Source organism: Equus quagga, chromosome 6, assembly GCF_021613505.1.
Source record: "Equus quagga isolate Etosha38 chromosome 6, UCLA_HA_Equagga_1.0, whole genome shotgun sequence".
Taxonomy (NCBI): domain Eukaryota; kingdom Metazoa; phylum Chordata; class Mammalia; order Perissodactyla; family Equidae; genus Equus; species Equus quagga.
In genome coordinates, this window is record NC_060272.1 from 81500658 (window position 1) to 81526808 (window position 26151).

General features: G+C 39.9%; 1 protein-coding gene across 4 annotated transcripts in view; it reads right to left on the minus strand.

Moving 5' to 3' along the window:
* PARP4 (poly(ADP-ribose) polymerase family member 4) overlaps positions 1-26151 on the minus strand; it is a 129677-nt gene that overhangs the window by 23275 nt on the left and 80251 nt on the right. For all 4 annotated transcript variants that reach the window (XM_046664101.1, XM_046664099.1, XM_046664100.1 and 1 more), the window contains 9 exons: positions 24458-24653; positions 23022-23089; positions 21979-22166; positions 19412-19511; positions 17824-17994; positions 17462-17542; positions 15788-15868; positions 14600-14695; positions 13618-13740 (listed from right to left, as the gene is read on the minus strand). In XM_046664101.1, the coding sequence (XP_046520057.1) occupies positions 13618-13740; positions 14600-14695; positions 15788-15868; positions 17462-17542; positions 17824-17994; positions 19412-19511; positions 21979-22166; positions 23022-23089; positions 24458-24653 (1104 nt within the window). The remainder of the gene's footprint in view (positions 1-13617; positions 13741-14599; positions 14696-15787; positions 15869-17461; positions 17543-17823; positions 17995-19411; positions 19512-21978; positions 22167-23021; positions 23090-24457; positions 24654-26151) is intronic.

Here is a 26151-nt window from a genome sequence, read left to right on the forward strand (position 1 = left end):
TTTCTTCCAGATATTCTAGTTTCAGTTGTTACATTCAAATCCGTAATCCAGTCAATCTTTGTAGATGGTGTGAGCTAAGGGAAAAGGTTCCATTTTTTTCTTTCTTTATTTTCTTTTGGTGTGTGGCTATCCAATTGTTCCAGAACCATTTGTTGGAAAGATCATCCTTTCCCTCCTGAACTGTCGTGACACCTCTGTAGAAAATCAACTGACCTTATACGTGTGGATATATGTCTAGATTCTCTGTTCTGTTTCAATGGTTATAGGTCCCAATGGTGCATATGTCCATTTTAAACCAATACCACACTACAAATCTTATTAAGAAGGCTTGAAAACAGATAGTGTAAGGCCTCCAACCTTTTCCTCCTTTTCAAAGTTGTTTTGGCTAACCAAGATCCTTTACACTTAGATATAAAATTTAGGATCAGTATGTTAATTTCCAAAAAAAGAAACCTGCTGGGACTTCGATTTGGATTGAATTTAATCTACAGATCAATTTGAGGAGACTCGATATCTTAATAATACTGAATTGTTCAATCCAAGAACATTTATTTAGGTCTTCTTCAGTTGCAATTTTCTCAGCAATGTTTTGTACCTTTCAGTGTATGGATCTCGCATATATTTTGTCACGTCTGATTCTACGTATTTCATGTTTTCTATTTTATTGTAAGTGGTATTGTTTTTTAAATTTCAATTTCTGATTGTTTGTTGCTAGTATACAGAAACACAATTGCTTTTTTTTGAGGAAGATTAGCCCTGAGCTCACATCTGCTGCCAATCCTCCTCTTTTTGCTGAGGAAGACTGGCCCTGAGCTAACATCCGTGCCCATCTTCCTCTACTTTATACGTGGGACGCCTAACAGCATGGCTTGCCAAGCAGTGCCATGTCTGCACCTGGGATCCAAACCGGCGAACCCCGGGCCCCCGAAGTGGAACATGCAAACTTAACCGCTGTGCCACCAGGCTGGCTGCCAATTGATTTCTTATATTGACCTTGTATCCTGCAACCTTGCTGAACTCAATTATTAGTTCCACTAGTCTTTTTATAGAATCCTTAAAATTTTCTACATAGAGAATTATAGCATTTATGAATAAAGACAGCTTTCCTTCTTCCTTTCCAATATGTGTGCTTTTTATATCTTTTTCTTGCCTTATGTACCAGCTAGAACCTTCTACACAATACTGAACAGAAGTGGTGAGGTCAGACATTCTTTCCTTGTTCCCAGTCTTAGGGGAAAAGCATTCAGTATTTCACCATTAAATATGGCATTAACTGTAGGTTTTTCATAGGTGCCCTTTATTAGGTGAGGAATTACCCTTTCCTAGTTGGCTAAGACTTGTTTGTTTTTTTACCATCCTAACCATTTTTAAGCACATAGTTTGGTAGTGTTAACTATATTCACTTTGTTGTGCAACACATCTGTACAACTTTTTAGTCTTGCAGACCTGAAACTATGTACCCACTGAACACAATTCCTCCATTTCCCCCTCCCCCCAGGCCCTGGAAATCACCATTCTACTTTCTTTTCTACGGGTTTGACTACTTTAGATACCTCATGTAAGTGGATCATACAGTATTTGTCTTTTTGTGACTTGCTTATTTCATGGAGCATAATGTCCTTAGGTGGCTGGGAGTTTTTATCATAAGTGGTTCTTGAATTTTGTCAGGTTCTTTTTTGCATCTACTCAGATGCTCACATGGTTTTCTTTTTCGTCTGTTAATATGGTGAGTTACATTGATTTTTGAATGTTATACTAACCTTGCTTTCCTGGCATAAACCACGTGTTCATATGTAGTATACTTTTTACAGTATAATACATATGAACATATACAGTATAATACATATGCTGGATTTAGTTTGCTATAATTTTTTAAAGAATGTATGCTTGTGAGAAATATTAATCTAAAGGTTTTTGTAATGACATAATGGTATCAGGATAAGGCTGGCCTCTCAGAATGAGTTGCAAAATGTTCTCTCTTCTATTTTCTGGAATGGAAGAGTTTGTTTTGAATTGGTATTATTTAGTCCTTAAATGTTTGGTAAAAATCACCAGTGAACCATCTGGGCCCAGGGTTTTCTTTTGTAGGAAAGGTTTAAAATAAAAATTAAATTTCCTTCATATACAGTAATTTGAGCTTTCTATTTTTTTTTTAAATTTTGGTAGATTGTGCCTTTCAAGGAAACTTTCCATTTCATCTAAATCGTTAAATTTATTGGCATAAAAAGGCTCATAATACTTTCTTCTTATCCTTATACTATTTTTCGGATCTGTAGTGATGTACCCTTTCTAATTCCTGACATTGGTAATTTGTGTCTACTTTTACCTGCTCAGCTGCGCTAGAGATTTATCAATTTCACTGACCTTCTCTTTGTTTTTTTAAAATTGATTTCTGCTCTTATTTTTATTACTTTCTATGGGAGGGAGAATTCTAAAGATGTCCTTCCAAGATTCCTGTTATCTGGTTATTCAATCAAACACTACTTAAGGTACTGCTGGGAAGGGCATTTACAGATTAAGATTACTAAACAGTTGTCTTTAAAACACGGACATTATTCTGGATTACCCAGTGGGCCCAATATAATCACCTAAGCCCTTAAAAGTAGAAGAGGAAAGCAAAAGAGAGATGAGGTAGAAGGGGAAGTCAGAGATTTGACGTGTAAGAAGGACTTGAACTGCTACTGCTAGTTTTGAAAGTGGGAGGAGACCATCACCCAAGGAATTCAAGCAGCCTCTAGGAGCCAACAAGGAGATGGGCAGCCTAGTCCCAAAACTGCCTGGACCTGAATTGTACTAAACTGTTCCGACATTAGCTTGAATTCATCTCCAGAGCCTTCAGAAAGAAATGCAGCCCAGAGGGCACCTTGATTTCAGCCCTGAGAAGCCCAGAGCAGAGAAACCACCTGAGCCCATCAGACTTCTCTACAGAACTGTGAGATAATAAATTAATGTTTTAAACTACTAAATCTGTGGCAATTTGTTGGCAAGAATAGAAAATGAATAGATTTTCTTTATTCTGCTTACTTTGGATTTAATTTGATCATTTAAAATGGAAGCTCAGGTCACTGTTTTGAAATTTTTTTTAACATAAACACTTAATACGATAATTTTCCCTTTGAGCACTGCTGTGTTTGTGTCCCACAAATTTTGTTGTGTTTTCATTTTCATTCAGTTCAAAATACTTTCTACTTTCTTTTTTGTTTCCTTCTTTGACCTATGGTTTATTTACAAGTGTGTTGTTTAGTTTCCAAATATTTGGGGATGTTCCAGACATCTTTCTGTTAGTAATTTCTAATTTAATTCCATTGTGCTCAGATAACATGATTTGTATGAATTCAATCCTCTTAACTTACTGAGACTTTTAAAATGCCCAGTAAGATGGTCTGTCTTGGTAAATGTTCTGTGTGCAGTTGAAAAGAATGTGTATCCTCTTGTGTTGGGAGGAATGCTGAATCCATAGGTCAATTCTGTTGATGATGTTCAAGTCTTCTCTATCCTTACTTCTGGGGACTTGTTCTATTAATAATTAAGAAATGAGTTTTGAAATCTCTCACATTACTTGTGGATTTGTCTATTCTCCTTTTGGCTCTATGAGTTTCTATTTCATGTATTTTTGAAGTGCTGTTGCTAGGTAAACAAACATTTAGGACTGTAAGGGCCTTCTGATCAATTAACCCCTTTATTATTATGGAACAGACCTCTCTATCTCTGCTACAAAATATTATTTTCTTTGTGTAGATCTATATTTCCACCTGGCATCATTTTCTTTCTGAGGGTTTCCTTTAACATTTACTATAGCGAAGGTCTTGTCCTGATAAATTCTTTCAGCTTTTGTATTTCTGAAGGAGTTTTTTATTTCACCTTCTAGTTTTTTCCTCTGTTTTTTATTGTGGTAAAATGCACATGACATAAAATTTAGCATCTTAACCATTTTTAGGTGTATAGTTCAGTGTTATTAAATACATTCACGTTGTTGGGCAGCCATCACATCCGCATAACTCATTTCATCTTGTAAAACTAAAACTCTATTCCCATTAACAATAACTCCCCGTTCCCCCCTCCCCTTGGCCCCTGGCCACCACCATTCCACTTTCTGTCTCTATTAATTTGACTACTCTAAGTACCTCATAGAAGTGGAATCCTATAGTATTTGTCTTTTTGTGACTGGCTTATTTCACTTAGCATAATGTTTTCCAGGTTCATCCATGTTGTAGCATATTGCAGAATTTCCTTCTTTTTTAAGGTTGAATATTTAATTGTATGTATATACCACATTTTACTTATCTATTCATCTGTCAATAAGACACTTGTGTTGCTTTCATATTTTAGCTATTATGAATAATGCTGCTCATACCAACCCTGATATCAGTTTCCCTACATTAAACCCAGCATATATGGGGTTAAAAGCAAAACACTCATTCCCTGCTTACTCCCTGGCTTCCTGGCTCCAGAATCCACTATCCTCCATGGAGACAGACACCGCCAAGGACAAGCACCTGGATTATCTCCTCCCCACAAAGAGATACAGGCTGGTGGGAAAGCTGCTAACCAGCAAGGTTAGTGGGCTCCCTCCTCTCTGCAAGTGTCTCAAGGCCAAAGACAGGCTGGTGGGAAAGCTCTGACCAGCAAGGCCATATGCTCCTCCTCCCCTACCTAAAACCCCAAATAAAAATCCTTCCTTTTAGCTTTTCAGGGAGTTTGGGATTTCAGTGTTAGCTCCCCTCTCTCCTTGCTCAGCGCCATGCAATAATAAAATTCCTACTTTCTTCCACTACACCCGGTGTCAGAAATTGGCTTGCTGTGCAATGGGTGAGCAAACCTACTTCAGGTTCGATATCACTGCTGTGAACATGTATATACACATATTCTTTGAAACCCTGCTTTCACTTCATTTGGGTATATACCAAGAAGTGGAATTGCTGGATCATATGGTAATTCTATTTTTAATTTTTTGAGCAATTATCATATTGTTTTTCACAGCAACTGTACCATTTTACATTACTAGAGGAGTGCATGAGGGTTCTGATTTCTCCATATCCTCCCCCATACTTGTTGTTTACTTTTTTTTAAAAATTTTTTAAAATTTAATTTTTATTGAGTTAATGATAGGTTACAATCTTGTGAAATTTCAGTTGTACATTATTGTTTGTCAGTCATGTTGTAAGTGCACCCCTTCACCCTTTGTGCCCACCCCCCCACCCTACCTTTCCTCTGGTAGTCACTAATCTGTTCTCTTTGTCTGCATTTTTAAATTCCTCATATGAGTGGAGTCATACAGAGATTGTCCTTCTCTGTCTGGCTTATTTCACTTAACATAATTCCCTCAAGGTCCATCCATGTTGTTGTAAATGGGACAATTTTGTTCTTTTTTTATGGCTGAGTAGTATTCCATTGTATATATATATATACCATATCTTCTTTACCCAGTCATCAGTCGATGGGCACTTAGGTTGCTTCCATGTCTTGGCTATTATAAATGATGCTGCAATGAACATTCCGGTGCATGGGACTTTTGGAATTGCTGACTTCAATCTCTTTGGATAGATACCCAGTAGTGGAATAGCTGGATTGTATGGTAGTTCTATTTTTAATTTTTTGAGGAATCTCCATACTGTTTTCCATAGTGGCTGCACCAGTTTGCATTCCCACCAGCAGTGTATGAGGGTTCCTTTTTCTCCACAACCTCTCCAACATTTTGTTACTATTTGTTTTAGTTATTTTTGTCATTCTAATGGGTGTAAGGTGATATCTTAGTGTAGTTTTGATTTGCATTTCCCTGATGATCAGCAATGATGAGCATCTTTTCATGTGCCTATTGGCCATCTGTATATCTTCTTTGGAGAAATGTCTGTTCATGTCTCCTGCCCATTGTTTGATCGGGTTGTTTGATTTTTGTTGTTGAGTTGTGTGAGTTCTTTATATATTATGGATATTAAGCCTTTGTCAGATGTATGACTTGCAAATATTTTTTCCCAGTTAGTGGGTTGTTTTTTGGTTTCAGTCCTGTTTTCCTTTGCCTTGAAGAAGCTCTTTACTCTGATGAAGTCCCATCTGTTTATTCTTTCTGTTGTTTCCCTTGTCTGAGAAGACATGGTGTCCGAAAAGATCCTTTTAATACTGACGTCAAAGAGTGTACTGCCTACATTTTATTCTAGAAGCCTTATGGTTTCAGGTCTCAGCTTTAGGTCTTTGATGCATTTTGAGTTTATTTTGGTGAATGGTGAAAAAGAATGGTCAATTTTCATTCTTTTACATGTGGCTTTCCAGTTTTCCCAGCACCATTCGTTGAGAAGACTTTCTTTTCTCCATCGTATGCCCTCAGTTTACTGTTTTTTTGATGGAGCCATCCTAATGAGTGTGAGATGGTCTCAAGCAGTTTGATTTGCATTTCCCTAATGATTAATGACGTTGAGCATCTTTTCATGTGCCTATTGGCCATTCATATATCTTCTTTGATGAAATGTCTATTCAAGTCCTTTGCTCATTTTTTATTTGGGTTGTTTGTTTTGTTGTTGTTGAGTTTTAGGAGTTCTCTATAGATTCTGGATACTAATCCCTTAACAGATAAATCATTTTCAGATATTTTCTCCCATTCTGTGGGTTGTCTTTTTATTCTGTGGATGGTGTCTTTTGATGTACAAAAATTTAAACCTTTCATTAGTCCAATTTGTCTGTTTTTTCATTGTTACCTATGCCTTTGGTGTCATATCCAAGAAATCACTGCCAAATCCAATGTGGTGAAGCTTTTGTCCTGTTTTCTTCTAAGAGTTTTACTGCTTTAGGTCTTATATTTAGGTCCTTGATCCATTTGAATTAATTTTTGTATATGGTATTAGGTAAGGGTCCAACTTCATTACTTGTATGTGCTTCTCCAGTTTTTCCAGCACCATTTATTGAAAAGACTATCCTTTCTCCATTGAAGGTCTTGGCACTCTTGTCAAAAGTCATTTTACCATATATATGAGGGTTTATTTCTGAGCTTTCTATTCCACTCCATTGCTCTATAGGTCTGTCTTTATGCCAATATCACACTGTTTTGGTTCCTATACCTTTAGAGTAAGTTTTGAAATCAGGAAGCGTGAGTCTTCCAGTTATGTTCTTCTTTTTCAAGGTTGTTTTGGCTATTTGGGTCCCTTGAGATTCCATATAAATTTTAGGATGGAGTTTTCTATTTCTCCAAAAAAAAAAAAAGTCATTGGGATTTTGATAGAGATTACACTAAAGCTGTATATTGCTTTGGGTGATACTGACACATTAACAATAGTAAGTCTTCCATCTTCCTATCTTCAAGTTCACTGATTCCTTCTTCTGCCTGCTCAAGTATGCCTTTGAATTCCTCTGGTGAATTTTTCATTTCAGTTATTGTACTTTTCAGCTCCAGAATATTTTTGAGGTCTTCCATCTCTTTATTAATATTTCCATTTTGTTCACACATCATTTTCTTGACTTTCTCCACATCTTCCTTTAGTTCTTTACGCAACTTTAAGACAATTGTTCTAAAGTCTTTGTCTAATATATCTGCCATTAAGTGTTTTTCAGGGACAGTTTCTGTTGATTTATTTTTTCCTTTGTTTAGGCCATACTTTCCTGTTCCTTTGTATGCCTTGTGATTTTTTGTTGAACGCTAGACATTTAAATCCTAGAATATGGTAAGTCTAGATATCTGATTCTCTACCTTCCCTATGGGCTGCTGTATTTTTGTTATTGTTTTTGGTTTTTTTGATTGTTGTAGGCTGTCTCTGTGCTAAGGATCAGCCTGAAGTGTAAATTGAATGCCTTCTTAGGTCTTTTCTGAGCCTTTCTTTGGGTATGTGCAGTTGCTTTCTTATTTTCCCCATATATGCAGTGGTTTTTGAATGTCCTGGTCTTTAATATCTGGGTCTCATAAGGGGGAAAATGGAAAATCCAGGGGGGAGGAAAGATGCAGGCCCTTTAAATCCCTGGAAGCCACTTCAGCTGGAGGGGGAGGAGTTTGCAACAATAGGGGGAGGTGCAACAATTGTTGCCTGCCTCTTTGTCTGCACCTCCGTGATCAGAAGCAGCACTCAGCAATCAGAGCATGGATCCCCAACCTTTGGAGGACAGGGTCCTTTTTGCCCACCCTGGCTCCTGTAAGCTGTGTGCAAGTTGCTCCAGGAACAGTGCAAAGCTGCCTGCCACATGGCTAGGGGTGGGGGATGGACAGCTGCTACTGTCCTAAGAGCTGAAATTGACCGAAATTAACCATAATTTACCAGTCCAAGTCTTCTCCTGGATGTTGCAAGCCTTCAACAGAGTCCAGAGTTCCAAAATAGTTACATCATGCAGATTCTGCCAGTGCATTTTTGTGTAGGTGCAGAGAGCAAATTTATGGTGTTTCCTACTCTGCCACCTTCCCAGAAACCTCCTCACCTTCACTTTAAAAAGATAATTTTTACTAAGTATTAATTCTAAGTTGACAGGGTTCTTTTCTTTTTTTCCTTTAGTACTTTAAAAATGTTGCTCCATTTTCTTCTGACTTGCATTGTTTCCAACAAGAAGTCTGCTCTGACCTTATCTTTGTTATTCTGTGAATGAAGTGTCTTTTTCCTCTGGCTACTTTTCAGATTTTCATCATTGGTTTCAAGAAATTTGATTATGATGTGACAGGGTATAGTTCTCATTATACTTGCACTTGGGGTTTGTTGAGCTTCTGGGATATTGGGTCTATAATTTGACTTTTTTTTTTTTTTTGAGGGAGATTAGCCCTGAGCTAACTTTCACTGCCAATCCTCCTCTTTTTGCTGAGGAAGACTGGCCCTGAGCTAACATCTGTGCCCATCTTCCTCTACTTTATATGTGGGACACCTACCACAGCATGGCTCGATAAGTGGTGTGTAGGTCCACACCTGGGATCTGAACCAATAAACCCTGGGCTGCTGAAGCAGAACATGTGAACTTAACTGCTACGCCACTGGGCCAGCCCCCAGTCTTCCTCTGTTTGCTTGAGGAAGATTGTCACTGCACAACATCTGTGCCAATCTTCCTCAACTTGTATGTGGGTCGCTGCCCCAGCACGGCTGCTGATGAGTGATGTAGGTCAGCACCCAGGAACTGAACCCAGGCTGCTGAAACAGCGCATGCTGAACTTAACCACTAGGTAATGGGGTTGGCCCCCTCTAATTTCTTGTACAACAGGCTGCACAATGCTGTCCCATAGTTCACTGATTATTTTCGTTCATATTATTCCCCTCTAATTTCACTTAGGATAGTTTCTAATTGCTATATTTATAGGCTCACTGTTTCTTCTGTAGTGTCTAATCTGCTGTGAATCACATCCAGTGTATTTGTTATCTCAGACACTGTGTTTTTCATCTTTAGAAGTTCAATTTTGGTCCTTTTTTGTATCTTCCATATCTCTAGTTAACATGTTCAACCCACCCTCTGCCTACTTGAACATATGGAGTACATTTATAATAGCTGTTTTAATATCCTTGTCTACTCCTCTATTATATCTTAATTTCTGGGTCTGTTTTTATTGATTGGTTTTTCTCCTCATTATGGGTCATATTTCCATTTCTTTGCCTGTCTGGTAATTTTTAAGTGGATGCTAGACATGTCAATTTACATTGTTGGGGTGCTGAAATTAAAAAAAATTCCTTTACATACTTTTGAGCTTTGTTCTGGGACATAGTTCGGTTATTTGGAAATAGTTTGATCCTTCTGAGTCTTGCTTTTGAGCTCTGTTAGGTGGGATGAGAACAGCTTTCAGTCTAGATCCTTTGTGTAGCACTTAGTCTGGAGCAATATCCTCGTGGCTACTCTACCAGTGTCCCCTCTGTTGGGAGATCTTGCCATTCAAACTGCGGGAATGCAAACTATTCCTGACCCTGCGTCAGCTCCAGGGGTTGTTCCACCTGCTTCTTTCTGGTGGTCCTTTCTCTGGCCTCGGGTTGTTTCCTCACACCCACACACTGATCAGTACTCAGCCAAAGACTAGAAAGGAACCCTCTGAAGATCTCTGAAGATCTCCTTCTGGGCAGTTCTCTCCTCTCCAGTACTTTGTCCTTCTAATTTTAGCCATCTTGACCTCCCTGATCCCAACTTCGTCTCCCTAACTCAGAGAGACTACCATGCTCTGTTTGAGCCCACTGTCCCAGGGCTGCTGTCTGGAAACTCTTCCCTGGTAATAAGCTAGAGCAATCCTAGAACTCACCTCGTTTGTTTCCTTCTCTGAGGGATCGCTATTCTGCTCTATTGTCTGATGTCTGAAAACCATTGTTTCATATATTTTGTCCAATAAAATATTTTTTGCCATATATTTTTTAGTTGTTTAAGGTGGGAGAATAAATCCAATTCCTAATGTTACTCTATCAGTAGCAGAGTTTCCCTAGCTATTTCAAATTTAAAATGCACATATCCTGTGGCCTTTTAAGTCTGCTTTTAGAAATATATCCTACAAATATACTACAGCACATAGGAAATAACGTGTAAAGTTATTCACTGTAGCACTGTTTGTTATAGACAGGAAATAAACTAAAAGTCCATCAATAAAGGACTTGGATAAATACATTCTAGTACATCCATATGATATAATACTTTTTAGCTATAAAAAAAGAAGCTATTCTTTAAAATATCTCCAAGATATACATTAAAGACAATGTATAGCATAGTGTGTAGAGTATATACACTGTATATAGTATATACATGTAAGCAGATGGGGAAATTCATATTTAGCTCATATATACATATGCTATTTCTGGAAAGAGATCACAAGGAATCCGTAATAATGGATGCCTCTGGGGAGGAGGACTGGCTGAAGGTGTCGGTTGGGAAGGATTCACTGTCTCTCCTTTTGTACTGTTTAGATTTTGAACCATGTGACTATGTAAGAAAAAATTTTACTAAATGAACAGAAATAAGCTTATACTTCCTAGCCTGATTCTTCTACTTACCAAAATTACTCATTTTCATTCCTCCTTCCCTTCAAGTTCACAACCTTTAATTATGTTTAACCATCATCATCTACTAAGGAACCACGCAGGCTCTCAAGAGAAAGAAATGCTGAAATAGAGTGCTCGAAGGTTCTAATCGCAGTCAGACACTCAATTTGTTGCCAATAACAGTTAAAGTATTCAATTTTTAAATCATTTACTTTAAAAATGAGATCAGAAGTTACTTCTATAAAATATCTGCCTCTTACTTATTCCCAGTATGCTTTCCTGAGCAGGCAGGGAAGGAGTGGATTAGGGTGTGTATGAGGAATTGTTCCTAAACCTAGGAGTGCCCGTAACAGGGCGCTGAGCAGTGAACATCACCCCTCATGTGTGCACTAGAACAGAAAAGACACTGAACGCCAAGGATGGTCTCATTAATAAACAAGAAAACTGAGACCCCTTTAAACTTAGGCAAGGTGGGCAGAGTCAAGACAGATCTCAGATCGCCAGTGCCCTTACGGGGCTCTCATGCTGCCGGTTACTGACCTGAACTGAAATAATTCTAAATAGAATTCTTTATTTGTCACATTTGGGTAAGTAAAATAAGTCCTGAGGGAGAGTAACAGAGGCTTTAATATTTTTGCTAAATTAGATGGTTCATTCAGAAGAATTACTACAGCTGAAATAAAGATAAACTATCAAGTCATCAGTTTAATTTGTAAGTTGTAATTTTTCATCCTATAGGTTTGGATCTAGAAGTACGAAGGTCCAAAATATTGGCAAAATTAGTATGAAATAATTCATTATTACACTACAGTAAAACCCAAATGAACTTAGAACCAATTTTGAAAATAAATTAAAAATTTTTATAAACAGTATACACACATGATGAGAAAATTAGAAAATACAGGTAGACACAAAGACGAAAATAAAAATCACACAGAATCTCATATCTAATCTTTGTTTGGCATATATCTCACAAGATCTTTTCTGTGTGTTTGACACATATTTAAAATATATATTTTCAAGGACCCCTTTTGACAATAAGGCTGTCTTGTTTCAAGGACAACAGTTGATTATTAGTTGTACATCAGATGTTTTTTTCAAAACATGGCACTCAAATGGCCCTTTGTGGGAGTAACAGAGGGAGGACAGGGTCACTGCCCCCCAGCTCAGTCCCTTTACTTTCCCATAATAACCTCAAAGCCACATTCCCTGAAGTGGGATCTCGAAATCCCAGAATGACAACTGTGGCCTTGTGTTGATGCTGTCAACACATACACTACCTTTTGTTTTGTCTTATCTTATAGTTGTCTTTAAAGAAAGGGGAGGGGGATAATAACTTCTGAAAATCATGTTTCGACTCCCTTTCTGGGTTCACTTCCTAAGTCACGTAGCTCCTGTTGGATAGAAGGGAAGTTGCAGCTGCCACAGAACAGATGGGCGGTGGCAGGGCTGGAGGAGTGACTGCAGCACAACCTGCTGGCTCATACCCTTTTCTGGAATGTGCCAAGGCAGAAAGAAACCAAGGCTATATTTGAAAAGCTAACATAAAAGAGGTCTCTGAGTGGTGTTTCCAAAAATTGAAAGAGATTTATGCACATGATAAGTAAAATCCAAAAACAATGATGAACTGGTAAAAAATATTTGCAACAGAGACAGATCAATTTTCTTAATATATAAAGAACTCCCGTGAGTTAAGAAAAAGACCAGTAATCCAAGCAAAAAACAGGCAAAGGGTTTGATCATAAATGAGGAAATAATATGGCTCTTAAACATAGGAAGAAAGGCTCAACTTCATTGTTGCTAAGAGAAATGCAGTTAAAACTGCAGTGAGGGGCCAGCTGGGGGCATAGTGGTTAAGTTCGCACGCTCTCCTTCAGCAGCCCTGGGTTCGCAGGTTCAGATCCTGGGTGTGGACCTGTGCACTGCTCATCAAGCCATGCTGTGGGGGCGTCTCACATACAAAATAGAGGAAGATTGGCACAGATGTTAGCTCAGGGACCATCTTCCTCAGAAAAAAAAAATCCTAAACATGATTTTATGAGCAAAGCAAATGATATCTAATGTGTTTTTATATTCTTAACTAACATAATAATTTTAAAATGGATCAAAGAAAATGAATGTTGCATATATTGTATTTTCCCAAAATTCCTCTCACAAATGTTTTCCCGTTAGATGCTAACTTCCTAAATTTTGGCAGTTTTACTTCTCCCACCTGGATGCCTAGGGGTCTTCTTGGCACTATTTTCTTCCTTTCCTTTTGAATGTGCCTTCCAATTCTTATTTAAGTCACATTTTTCAATTTTTATGATGTTTCTGGCTATAAAGGCCACAGTATAAGGCACTATAACAAATAGTGCTTTATTCATTGAATTTAGATTATTATATAGGACTATCATAACTACTTTCATAACGAACCTATTGTATTACTTAGAGGAAATGACTTTAGCTTCCTGTATGACAGTCTGTCTGTCTATGAATGAGGCATAACCACAGTTGTTCCCTTTCCAGACTTTATATATGGTGACCTCATTTATATATGGTGACTTTCTCAGTCATGTAATAGCATTTTTATAAATGTGCAAATATTTTCCATCATTAGGGAGACAATAGTTTCTTCACATACAAGTAATAAGTGTGCTATTTTAGCAAAGGGTTCCCCTCATCATCATAAAATTATGAAAACACAATATCAATGTATTTGGTAATTGACATTCACCTGTGTTATGCTGGCATCTGGTTGCTTCTCCTGCCAGCTCATGTACGGCAGAAAATCTACATCTTCTTTGGCAATAAGTTCCAAGATATTTGGAATATTAGGAAAAGGTGCTTCATTATCATCCTATATTGAATCACAATTAGGTTAAAAACAAAACATACATTATCAAATTAAATGATTAATATACATTCTAAAATCTTGAGAATGTTTGGTTTGGAATATGTTTGGGTGTCGGACTGGATTGTGTCCCAGGCCACAGGTGAGAGAGAAATAAGCAGAGAAGAGAGACGTGCTCAGCTAAGTGGCTTGCCTCTTCCCGGGTATGGGCACCGTGCGAAGTGCCCTGTGTGGATTTTCCACCTGAACTTATGAAAGAGAAAGGGCCTTTCAGAAGCCCAGGCCTTTTCTATTTTTTGAGGGTGTTGGATCAATAAAAGATGAGAAATGCCAAAAATCTAACAAAATTGTAGTATATCTCCAAAGCACACATATAACCAAGTAATAATTGTAACATTAAAAATAACAACATAGCGCTGGCCCCGTGGCCGAGGGGTTGTCTACGCGCTGTGCTTTGGCGGCCTGGGGTTTTGCCAGTTCGGATCCTGGGTGCAGACATGGCACCACTCGTTAGGCCATGCTGAGGCAGTGTCCGACGTGCCAAAACTGGAAGGACCCACAGCTAAGGTATACAACTATGTACTTGGGGGGTTGAGGGAGAAAAAACGGGGAAAAAAAAAAAAGGTTGGCAATAGTTGTTAGCTTAGGTGCCAATCTTTAAAAAAAAATAGTAATAATAACATAGTAACTCTTGTAGAGTGATCATTGTGAACCCTAACACTGAGGCCTTCTGACCATCCTCCTGCCTCTCCCTCCCTGCTCTTCACAAGCCACGGATGTGGATTCTGTCAGTGACAGTCAGAGTAAGAGAAATTTTCTTAATACATAAATGCAAATAAAATAGCCATGAATCAACAATACATACCCTTTTCTCAACTGCCACAAAGCTTGTAAATTGTGTTAGGAGACAATTTTCTTTACTGAGTTTAATAATCAGAGATTTTAAGACTTGCTTCTTCATCTAGGATAGAATAAAACAAATGAAGTCATATCCTGTTTTATTTTCACTATTTAGCTATGTATGACCAATTAAACAAATACTAAATAATCTAAAAAGGTGTTTTTCTATAAAAAAATAAATCACCTTATAATTAGTATTTCATCCTAAATATTGAATCAATGGCCTTGTCTAAACATCTTAAGTAGGTGACTTAACATTTCTTGCAAAATGGGATCAACTGACTAGCTAAGTCATAGAGAAAATAACTCATATTTGTATAGCTCTTTATAGTTTACAAAGAACTCTCCCTCTCCAGTGTGGCGAGCTTCTGCCTTCTCTGACAGATGGTCTGTGCCCCTGTTAGAGGTGAGGAGTCCAAGTAGTGGAGAGGAGGAGTGACAAGTCAGGGCTGTTCAGTGGCAGGGCCGGTCCACTGCCCTCAGAAATAAAAGGGCCTTAAGCAAAACAAACACAAGGCTGCCAAGACAGGGTGGCAAGGGAGGCAGGGGGACCACAAGGCCTTAGTGACCGGCTGGGACCATCTGCAACGGCACCAATGGCCCCCACATGTCACAAGGGTACCTTTTTGGGGGATGGCATTGAGTACCAATGCTCCTAACCTCAATTAAGATCACAGCCCCAGAGGGACCAGCCAGGCCATCATGGCCCCCTGGTGAGTGGAAGCCCTGACAGGGCCCTGATCAGCTCAGCAAGGAGGGAGCAAGCTGGGCTTCAGCTCCACTGTGTGTCCTTAGGCAGGACACTCACCCTCCTGCGCCCGGGCTTCTTCATCACTAAAATGGGAACACTAACACCTACTACACACGAGATCTGAGGTGATGTTTACTTCAGGCACGCAGTGAATGTTCTCTGAGCCCTCCTCTGGCCTCTCTCTGATGAGTACAATTATCACAGAATTCTCAGGAAACTACTGACATCTGTTCTTTTGTTAATTCATTCAACAAGCATCTGCTGAACACCTTGCACCCCAGGCACAGAAAAGACAGCTACAATGATGAATGCCCCTGATACCACATGCTTCTTCATCCAGCTAGCCTGACTTTACATTTCCATGGATAAGTCAATTTAAGAAGGATCATGAAAAGAGCAAACCTCGTGATTCCTTTCATTTTCGTGGAGAATGCCATCTTCATAATCTCTGATCAGAGCTCGTGCTGTCAGCTTGTGAATCATCTGTGTTTAAGCAGCAAAGGAAAAAAGATTCAAATGGCTTCTCATTAAAGTCTTACATAGGAAACCACTTTAAAAATTGAGGTACAATTTACATAGCAATAAAATTCACCCTTTTTTTTTTTTAAAGATTACAACAGTTAACAACAGTTGCCAATCTTCCTTTTTTTTTTCCTGCTTTCTCTCCCCAAATCCCCCCAGCACACAGTTGTATATTCTAGTTGCAGGTCCTTCTAGTTGTGCTATGTGGGACGCCAACTCAGCGTGGCCTGACGAGTGGTGCCATGTCCACGCCCAGGATCCAAACCGGTGAAAACCCGGGCGGCCAAAGCGGAGCGAACTTAACCACTCGGCCACGGGGCCGGCCCCAAAATTCACTGTTTTTAAGTGTACAGTTCGATGAGTTTTAACGAATGTATACAGTGCTGTGACCACCACTGAGATAAAAGATACAGAGTAGTTCCTTCACCTTAAAAAGTCCCCTCTCGCCCCTGGCAACCCTACAGTTCTGCCTTCTCTATGAAAGGTCATTTGCCAATTCAATTTATTTCAAAAACTTTAGAGTATTCTTCCACTGTAGGAAGAAGCAGCTTAGTGCGGTGACGTCCAGCCATGAGTGTGAGCTCCCTCTGAAGGCAGGGCAGAGGGGGGCCGCTAGGAAGTGCAGGTGAAGGATTTCCTGTTTTTTTCTCTCAAATGATTAAGAAACAGAACTGATCTTAAATGGCAACGTCTGCTTTTGATGCTAATTCCAGCTCTTAATTCCGCTATTGGAAAGGCCACAGTTCAGAGAGGAGGCACAGCTGCAAAGACAGCGACTTCATGGAAAACGACCTCTTCCCAGGTCAGCTTTATTTCACCCTTAGATTCAATGTTTAAAACAATGTGGAGATTCCCTTAAGTTCTAGACATAAATCACTGGCAAGGAATCAATTATGGTTCTTGATTCAGTGCCAAAAAAGTAAGTTATTTTATTTAAAAGAGCAAAAACTCAGAAATGTCTGGGCACTGGCTTATCTGGGTAAACAAAGAGTCCTGTGAGCAGCAAGCTACATATTAGAGCAGAGACTGCTTAGGAACGTTCCAGGCCTAACCACAGTAGATTTCGTGCTAATGCAAATACTACAAACTTTCTGGTGATAATTCATTTGCTTTCAATCCAAAAGTGGAAAAAACAAACACATTCTCAATATTTGATATGTTTCATTCTTAGTCCAGGAGTGTTTATACTTAATATATTAAAATAACATGGGTGGACCAGCGGCACTTAACTTTCATTGACTCATGGACATCTTTCAGAACCTACCTAAAAAATTTTTAGGCATAAAATACCAAATTTAATTACAGTTATTCACACCCATTGATGCCCATACGGATACACCTAGACTCAGGAACCCCAGATTAAGAACTGCTGCATTAGAAATTGCAGGTTAGTGCTCTCATCTATACAGATAACACTCCTCCATATCATATCATGCACTGAAATGTCACATGGAAAAATAACAACAGAGGAAGGACACGGAGCGTTATGTATGAAAATATAAAATTATTACAACTTTCAGACAGTGCGTCCATAGTTTGAGTTTTGAATCTTACAGTTCCAGTTGTCTTCTGAAGTTCAGTAGTTGATACCATTGTAGAAAATTCTTTCTCTTGAATTAATGCATATAGAGTTGCCTGAAATGGGAAACAAATTCCTGATTAGCTTTTCTACTCCACAGTGTCTTGGTTAGTTTAACAGTGACTTTTTCAGCGATTTCCTCTCTCCTTTCAATGGAATGAAAGGCTCTCCAGTATCCCTGGTTAGCCACCCATTATGTTTCCAGAAGGAGAAAATTTGCCAGCACATTATGATTTGGGGGAGAAGGAAAGGAAAGAAAAAAGAAAGAAAGAAAAAGAAAATTATTAGCAAAATATATCGTTCTTCCCACAGTAAAACACAGTGTGTGCCCCCTTACCTGTGTACAGTGAGGGATGAACCCGTAGACGAGCAGCCGGTCGTTGTGGAACAAGGACTGCACCTGGGCCGGGGCCTGCAGGGGCTCAGGCGCGTCGGGACTCAGCTGCTGCCATTTGACAGAGACAGAGTGGCAACTCGGAGAACATAACCTAGTCATTTGATCTTCTATCTATTGATAAAAGAGGGATAATTTCACTGTCAACGTCATATCCAGAAAATAGTTACTTAACACTTAAAATAAATTTTACATTCTATCCTTTGGGTTTGAAGCTCTTTCTTTTTTTTCCCCTCCTTCCTGCTCAGGGTACTTTTCCAAAAAGATTTTAAATAGAAGTTTTAATAATAGCATTATCAAATAATTTAAATATACAAAATATCCTAAAATTATTCCATTAGTTAATGACAACTTTGGCAAGGAGTAGATTCCAGTTATAAACATTAATCCCACAAAGGACTTGAATCGACACTTCTCCAAAGAAGACATCCAAATGGCCAACAGGCACAAGAAAAGATGCTCAATATCACTAGTCATTAGGGAAATGCAAATCAAAGCCCCAGTGAGATACAATTTCACACCCATTAGGATGGCCATTACAAAAAACAAAATAAAAAATGGAAAGTAAGTATTGGCAATGAGTAGAAAAATTGGAATCCTAGTACACTGCTATTGGTAATGTAAAATGGTGCAGCCACTATGAACAATACTATGGCAGTTCCTAAAAAAACTAAACATAGAATTCATATGATCGAGCAATTCCACTTCTGGGTATATAGCTAAGATAATTGAAATCAGGGTCTCGAACATGTGCTTGTATGCCAATACTCACAGTAGCATAGTTCACAATAGCTAAAAGGTGGAAACAACCTAAATGTCTATGAACAAATGAATGGATAAACAAAATGTGGGATATATGTACAATGGAATATTATTCAGCCTTTAAAAAGGAAGAAAATTCTGATGCATGCTACAACATGAACAGATCTTGAAAACATTATGCCAAATGAAATAAGCCAGGCACAAAAGAATCAATATTGTAAGGTTCTACTTACATGAGGCATCTAAAGTAGTCAAATTCATATAGACACAAAGTAGAATGGTCGTTACCAGGGGCTGGGGGAGGGTGGAATGGGGAGTAGTTGTTTAATGAGTACAGAGTTTCTGTTTGGGAGGATGAAAAAGTTCTGGAGATGGATGGTGGTGATGGCTGCACAACACTGTGAATGTACTTAATGCCACTGAATTGTATACTTAAAAATGGTTAAAGTGGTATATTTCATGTATATTTCACCACAATAAGAAATGAATCCTAGCAAAACACGTATAATACGTCACTTTTAAAAGTCAGTCCGTGACACTTTATAAAGAAGAAACCAAACTATTAGCTAGGAGAACAGCCCAGTCAAGTAGCTGCTGTCTTTCAGCACTGAGTATCAGCTAAGGGCGGGGCTCACCTTTCTACCTTTGCCTCTTTCTAGCTTCTCTTTCCATGAATGAAAACATAGCAGTTACTATCACTAGATTTGTAAGAAGACAATATTTCCACACGTAAATATAAGACTAGAAATAAGATGTTTGAGAAACATACCTGTTTTTTCCAACTATGTTTGGATTTTGAGTTAAAATATTCAAATACTCCAGCACCACACTGGGACAAAATCCTTAAGATATGATGATTCGCTGTAGAACTGATCACATTTCACAAATTTTAATTTTCAAAAACTTTTGCCAACATTTTTGAAGTACATTAGTTAACAATGGTGACACAGCATGAAACTCAATAAAAGAGATATGACATGAAGAAGAATTTACAGAAGTAGCTGAGGGTAAAGAAATAAAACTCATGACAGAGTATCAAACATCTGAAGAGCTGGGTAATTTAAGCTCCCACATATCAGAGGACTTACTTCTCTTTCACAATAGAAAAAAGCAGAAATTCTTGACTTCTGCTTTACCAAAGGAAGCAGGAGATGATTCTGAAAACCCCAAAAGGTGTCAGAAGGCTGACGGGTATCAGCCTGCTTTCAGTGAGTGTCCAGGGCACCCGATCTGACCCCAAAGGCCAAGAAACGGCAGTCTAAGTTAACATGTGATGCACACCTCGATAGCAAAAGGTATAAAGAAGTGACTCTCATTCTAGCGAAGATCATCTGTGATATTGAATGACAATGTCCTATTAAATTTCTCTCAATAATAATTCTATAACTTTCAAGAACGCCTTTCTTAGAGAGGTTCCCCCTAAAATGTTAAAGAAATGATCAATTAATTTTCAGAAAAAGAGCTTAAAAAAGTTATTTCTGAAACATTCTTTAGCCTATTGATAAAGACCGGATGTGTCTTTAGTTGTCAAAATTAATTGGCAGTGATTACAGCACTGATTAGAAAATCCTCAAATCAAGTTTACTTGTTTGTATCGAGTTCGTCAGCTAGTGAGGCTGCTTGGAAACCTTTTTGTGCTCCTGTGTGCGCCTCAGAGGACAGCTTGTTACAAGAGGCAGGATGAGCAGTCACTACTCTTGGAGAACTCACAACATCTTGCTAGAGTTTGTGAACACAAACGAGTACTTAGGTGTAAAAGAGAAACATTTAGAAAGATCTTAAAAACTTGACAGATCATCAGTAACAATCCTAGCTCCCTCAGGCTGGGTCGTGTCAAAGCAAGTCACCACCCAAAGGAGGCTTGTGCCCACCCACCCCAGTCACCCCCATCACAGAACCCCCATTTTTTCCTTCCTGGCGCTTAGGAAAACCCATCTCCCCTTTGAGCTTACTGGACGGTTTGCTGTCCGTCTCCTCACACACAGAGCTGCGGTCTAGCGCCGAGCAGTGTCTGTCCCATGATATGCCCTCAGCACACAAGGAATCAACAGGGGACATGCCTTCTGTGCTGAGGGGTCTGAGCCTGATCCTGCACGGCACGTCCGACGCGGTGGAGGGAGCAGGGAGGCAGTGATGTGACCAGGAAGATGGAATAGGGCCCTGACTCAGGTAGGGAGGGGACACATTCCTGCGGCAGGTTAGGGCCGACCACCCCGTGTCTGCAGGTAGGAGTTCTCAGGTGAAGTCCTGTTAGGAACAACTCCTGGGGGAGTCTGCTTTGGGTTGGATAAATTTCCTAGTTGGTCTGTGATGTCCTGTTAGGCCTCAGATTACAGAGAATGAGACTAGGATCTGTGACTGAGGAGGGCAGAGAGAAGAAAAGCGCTCTCTGGGCAGGAAGGTCTGGCCTGGGTACAGCACAGAGGGCCATCACAGGGGGTCACGGGTACCAGCTCCTGGAGCTCCTACTGAGGCTTTAGGGGGCTCCCAGCCCAGGACAGCACAGCAGCCCCAGGGAACACCAACACCCCACCCCCTGTAAACATGTTGAGGGGAGGGTCTTGCTCTCTGTGCTGCCTCAGAACAGGAAGGCCTGGTGATCACCACTGGGATGGGGAGGCGAGGGGGTGGGGCATGCTCTGTGCAAACATGGGTCTGGCCCCCTTTGTTCTGTGTTTTCCTTATATGTACACCATATACCTCAGTTCAATCCAAAAAAGCTAACTATAATTGGGGAGGGGTTAATTCCAACAATCATGGGGTCTTAGCCTCCCTAGAGAAAGATTCTGTGTACATTACAAGGTTTGAAAATGCTCACAGCAACCAGAAAGGTGTTGTGAGGGAGCAAAGCACCTGGGTGGGGGCCGCCCCCAGCAGCAGGCACTCCTCAGCCCCAGTCAGAAACAGCCACAGGAGGGGACGTGTCTGGCAGTGCCACATCTTCAGGCCTCTCAGGATAGGCTGGAAATTTGGATTTTTATGCAAAATAACAATGTGTAACATTGATTCAGCTCTATTCTCAGTGCTTTCTATATATGAGCTCATTTAATCCTCAGAGCAAGCCTCTTTAAACCTACATTTTCATTATCATCTTCATTTTACAGACAAGAGGATAAGCAAAATGGTGACGGTCACAGCTGAGTGGCTGACTCAAGTCTGAGCCCCAGGCAGTCTGGCCCGAGCTGAGAGCGCTACACCTCTATGCTTGACAGTTTCTATATAGTAGAGTCAAGTTCAGAACTTCCAAAAATCCTGTGCAGGCCGCCAAAACACCTACCCGCAGGCTGCGTTTTCCCTGTGGTTTTCATGGTGTGACTAGACCTCCGACCTACTTACCCAACACCACAGGAGAAGAGCCTGGTATGCTGGACGTTTCTTCTCACAAGCTGCAATGTCAGCCTCTCATTCTGGAGGTGCCCATCAGATATCAGGAGAATGTTCCGTAAGCCTTGAGAAGGGTACAGTAAATTTAAATATCGGAGTGTCTTCCAGAAGTCTGTATTTCCCATGGTAGGTGAAGCAGACTGGAGGAAACGAAGCAAAAGATTACTTACTCCTGTTCGAGTATATTAATAATTTACTGTAATCACTTACTAAAGCACATCTCTTTTTTTTTTTTTTTTTTTTTTAAGATTTTATTTTTTCCTTTTTCTCCCCAAAGCCCCCCGGTACATAGTTGTGTATTCTTCGTTGTGGGTTCTTCTAGTTGTGGCATGCGGGACGCTGCCTCAGCGTGGTCTGATGAGCAGTGCCATGTCCGCGCCCAGGATTCGAACCAACGAAGCACTGGGCCGCCTGCAGCGGAGCGCGCGAACTTAACCACTCGGCCACGGGGCCAGCCCCACTAAAGCACATCTCTTAATGAGGGTTTAGAGATATCATCATTGAAAAGATATTTTTTCCTAATTATACATTGGTGAAACAATTATGCTTATATCCTTTTAGTTGACTTCATGTCACACAGTAACTATAATATTATCACTGGGCTTATTTGACTTTTTATGGTTTTCAAAGAACTATTACATCAAACTCCTAGGTTTGTCATCCCGGACTGAGGTGGCAACTGGTCACTCTCAGCTCGCTCCATTTTAAGAAAAAGAAAAAAAGGGGACGGAAGAAAACATTCTGAAACTGCTAATGCTGGTTATATTTGGGTGGTGGAGCTGTGGGTAATTTTTTTCTTTCTAGCCTTTTTAATTTCCAATTTTTCTTTAATGACTTCATATTGCTTTTATTAGTGAAATAAAAGAGCCCACCAAAATAAAACTGAACGACTAGGGAAGTCCTGATGGTGGTTTCGGAGGGAGTAAGTCTTGGACGGTACCACTAAAACTTGATAGAAAAAGGCACAGGAGATGAAGGAAGCTTCTTTTACTCACCATAATGAACTCTGCTGGCATACTGTTGCTTGTGACGTGCTTGGGATATGAAAATAACTCCTGATAACCTGCAGAATATGACTGGCATGAGTTGTTGCCATTACATAGTCACTTTATGGACCACTAACAAGCAATAATGTTTGATAATTTTAACATAAAAATTCACCACAGTATTCCTTTAAGTAATAAATACTAGTGCATTCAAACTACACACTTTACTGTACAAAATGTTCTGAGTAAAATTAAGTTCTGGCCTTCTGTTCTGTAGCAGATTGCTTACGCTAAATAAGATGTGGGTGTAGCAATCGCACAGGCAGCCGGCACATGCTCCTTCTGTGTCCTTTGTACGCCCCAGGCTTATGTGACCTCTTCCCCCAGCAGTAGCAGATCCTGGCTCCTTTGTAAAAGGGATAAGCCTGCTGCTGAATGGCACAGAAGACAAGAAGCAATAGGACATGCTTGCCCCCTCACTCCACTCTGCTGCTCTCATCCCTGACGTGCCGCCTTCTGGTGGCTGAGATCCCCGGACCCCACCTGGAGAATGGCATTCCCTTTCTTCTAATAGGCAAATCTGATGCCTCCAGAGACCATTCCTTACAGATTTTCTACTACTGTGCTGATTTCAAATGATCTGTCCATATCCTTGGGACCCTCATACTCATCAGAACAAGAGGCTTGCATCTGGGTCAGCTGCTAATAACATTTGTTGTTAGTGCCGGAGTTGATTCCAGCTCCTAGTGACCCTGTGTACAACAGAGCGGAACCTGGTCTGTTCTTTTTTGTTGTGCTCCACTGCCATTCATTGGGTTTTCAATGACAATTTTTTTGAAAGTAGGAGGCCAGGTCCTTCTTCCTAGTCTGTCTAGTCTGGAAGCTCCGCTGAAACCTGTCCAACATGGGTGACCCTGCTGGTATTTGAAATACCGGTGGCAGAGTTTTCAGCATCACAGCAGCACGCAGACGTCACAGTGTGACAACTGACAGACAGGTGGTGTGGTTTCCTCACCAGGAAACGAACCTGGGCTTGCGATGGTGACAGCGCTGGATCTCAACCACTAAACCACCAGGGCTGGTAATAAAAATAGTAATATTTATATAGCACTTACTATGGAATAGGCACTGTTTTAAATCCTTTACATACATTAGTTCAATCCTCACAACAAGACTATGAGATAGGGGCTATTACCCTCATCTTATGGATGAGGAAACTGAGGCATGAAAAACTGAAGTAACTTGCGCAAAGCAACACCTAGAGCTAGTAAGTGGTCGAGTTGGAATCTGAACCTGGGGATCTGGCTCCAAGTTTCTTGTCCTGGAACTCCATGCTATGCTACCTCCTGCTCCACAGATGAGGTCACGGGTCCCAAAAGCCATCAGCTCTACTCCTGAGTGTGTTACTATTGAAGAAAAAGGACACATTAGACTGGAGCACTCACCTGTGCCAAACTTGACGATGTTTATCTTCTGCTTCTTACCCACCAAGGACAGTGCATATAAGGCAATTTGCTTGGCCTGCAAAAATGGCACACTCTCCATCGAATTGGAGCAATCGAGACAAATAACCACTTCACTCTTCTCGGCGAGGTCAGGGAGGGCAATATCAAGATCTGGTTGAAAAACAAGCATGCAGGCCTAAAAGGAGAAAAACAGTGTGGACTGGTGCTTCTCAGGACTTAAACTGGGCTGACTTATTTATACTGGTTTACTTTACAGGCCAAGAGAGCACAAGATTTCGATCCAAAAACTCACCCACATGGTCTTTCTAAATGATGGACACATAACTGGGACAGAGTGACAGAGAATAAAGGGCAGCCCACTACAAACTGGTGGAAACCCCTGGGCTTGAGTCTGCTGCTTCTCACGAGACCTCAGACTCTCATGGGGATGTGCCACTTGCCAGTGGGAATGGCTGGCAAAAAAAATCCTATAATCCTCAATTAAAGGAGGCATATAGATACACAAAACTATCTACAAGTGTGTGTTTCATTTAAAGCATACCCAAGGTGTAAAAATCCATGTTTACAGAAAAGATGAATTAAAATGTGCTTCTTCCTGTTACTAAAGGGTTCTATCAATTTACCACGCTCTTTTTTTTGTGTGAGGAGATTCACCCTGAGCTAACATCCGCTGCCAATCCTCCTCTTTTTTGCTTGAGGAAGATTAGCACTGAGCTAACATCTGTGCCCATCTTCCTTTATTTTGCATGTGGGATTCCTCCACAGCACGGCTGATGAGTGAAATAGGACTGCACCCAGGATTGGAACCTGTGAGCCCCGGGCTGCTGAAGCAGAGTGCAGGGAACTTTAACCCCTCAGGCCTGGGGCCGGCCCCCCCGACCAGGCTCTTTTAAAACACCATGTTCTCTCACGGCTTTGGAGAGACGATTTAGTTTATATACAGCTAATATTTCAGGCATCTCTCTAAGGTAAAAAGTAGGATATACATATAGCTAGGATTTTCAGAATTTGGCATAAATGTGTAATTTTTATTGGGAAAGATTTACTTGTAAAATTCAAAAGCTTTCTAGTCAGGTAAAATAATACTATAAAAATAGAAACAATATTATTTACTCAACAATGAGATGGCTATGGGAGTTCAAATGAAAAATAGAGTGTCAGAGCTGGAGTTTCCAATTTGTAGGCCGTAAACCCCTGAGAGGTCCAGAATTCATACAGAATTACTACCAGAAAATTCACATGGTATCAACATTCTCTATGGAGCCAGTAAATGAAAAGCCTCTCTCTCTCACTATATCTGAACACGCTATTCTAAAAGGAACATAGATGCTATTGGGATTACTAAAATGTGCATACTTATCTTTTATTTTATTAGTCAACCAACACTTAAAGTATAACTACTATCATCTAAGTTTCAATTTTAAAAAACATTTGCCCCGCTTTATTGAGATATCATTGATATATAACACTGTGTAAGTTTAAGGTGTACAATGTGCTGTTTTGAAACATGTACATATTGTGAAAGGATTACCCATGATAAGGTTAGTTAGCATATCCATCACCTCACATAACTATAGTTTTGTAGTGAGAACATGTAAGATTTAGTCTCTCAGTAACTTTCAAGTATATAATACAGTATTGTTAACTACAGTCACCATGCTGTATACCGGATC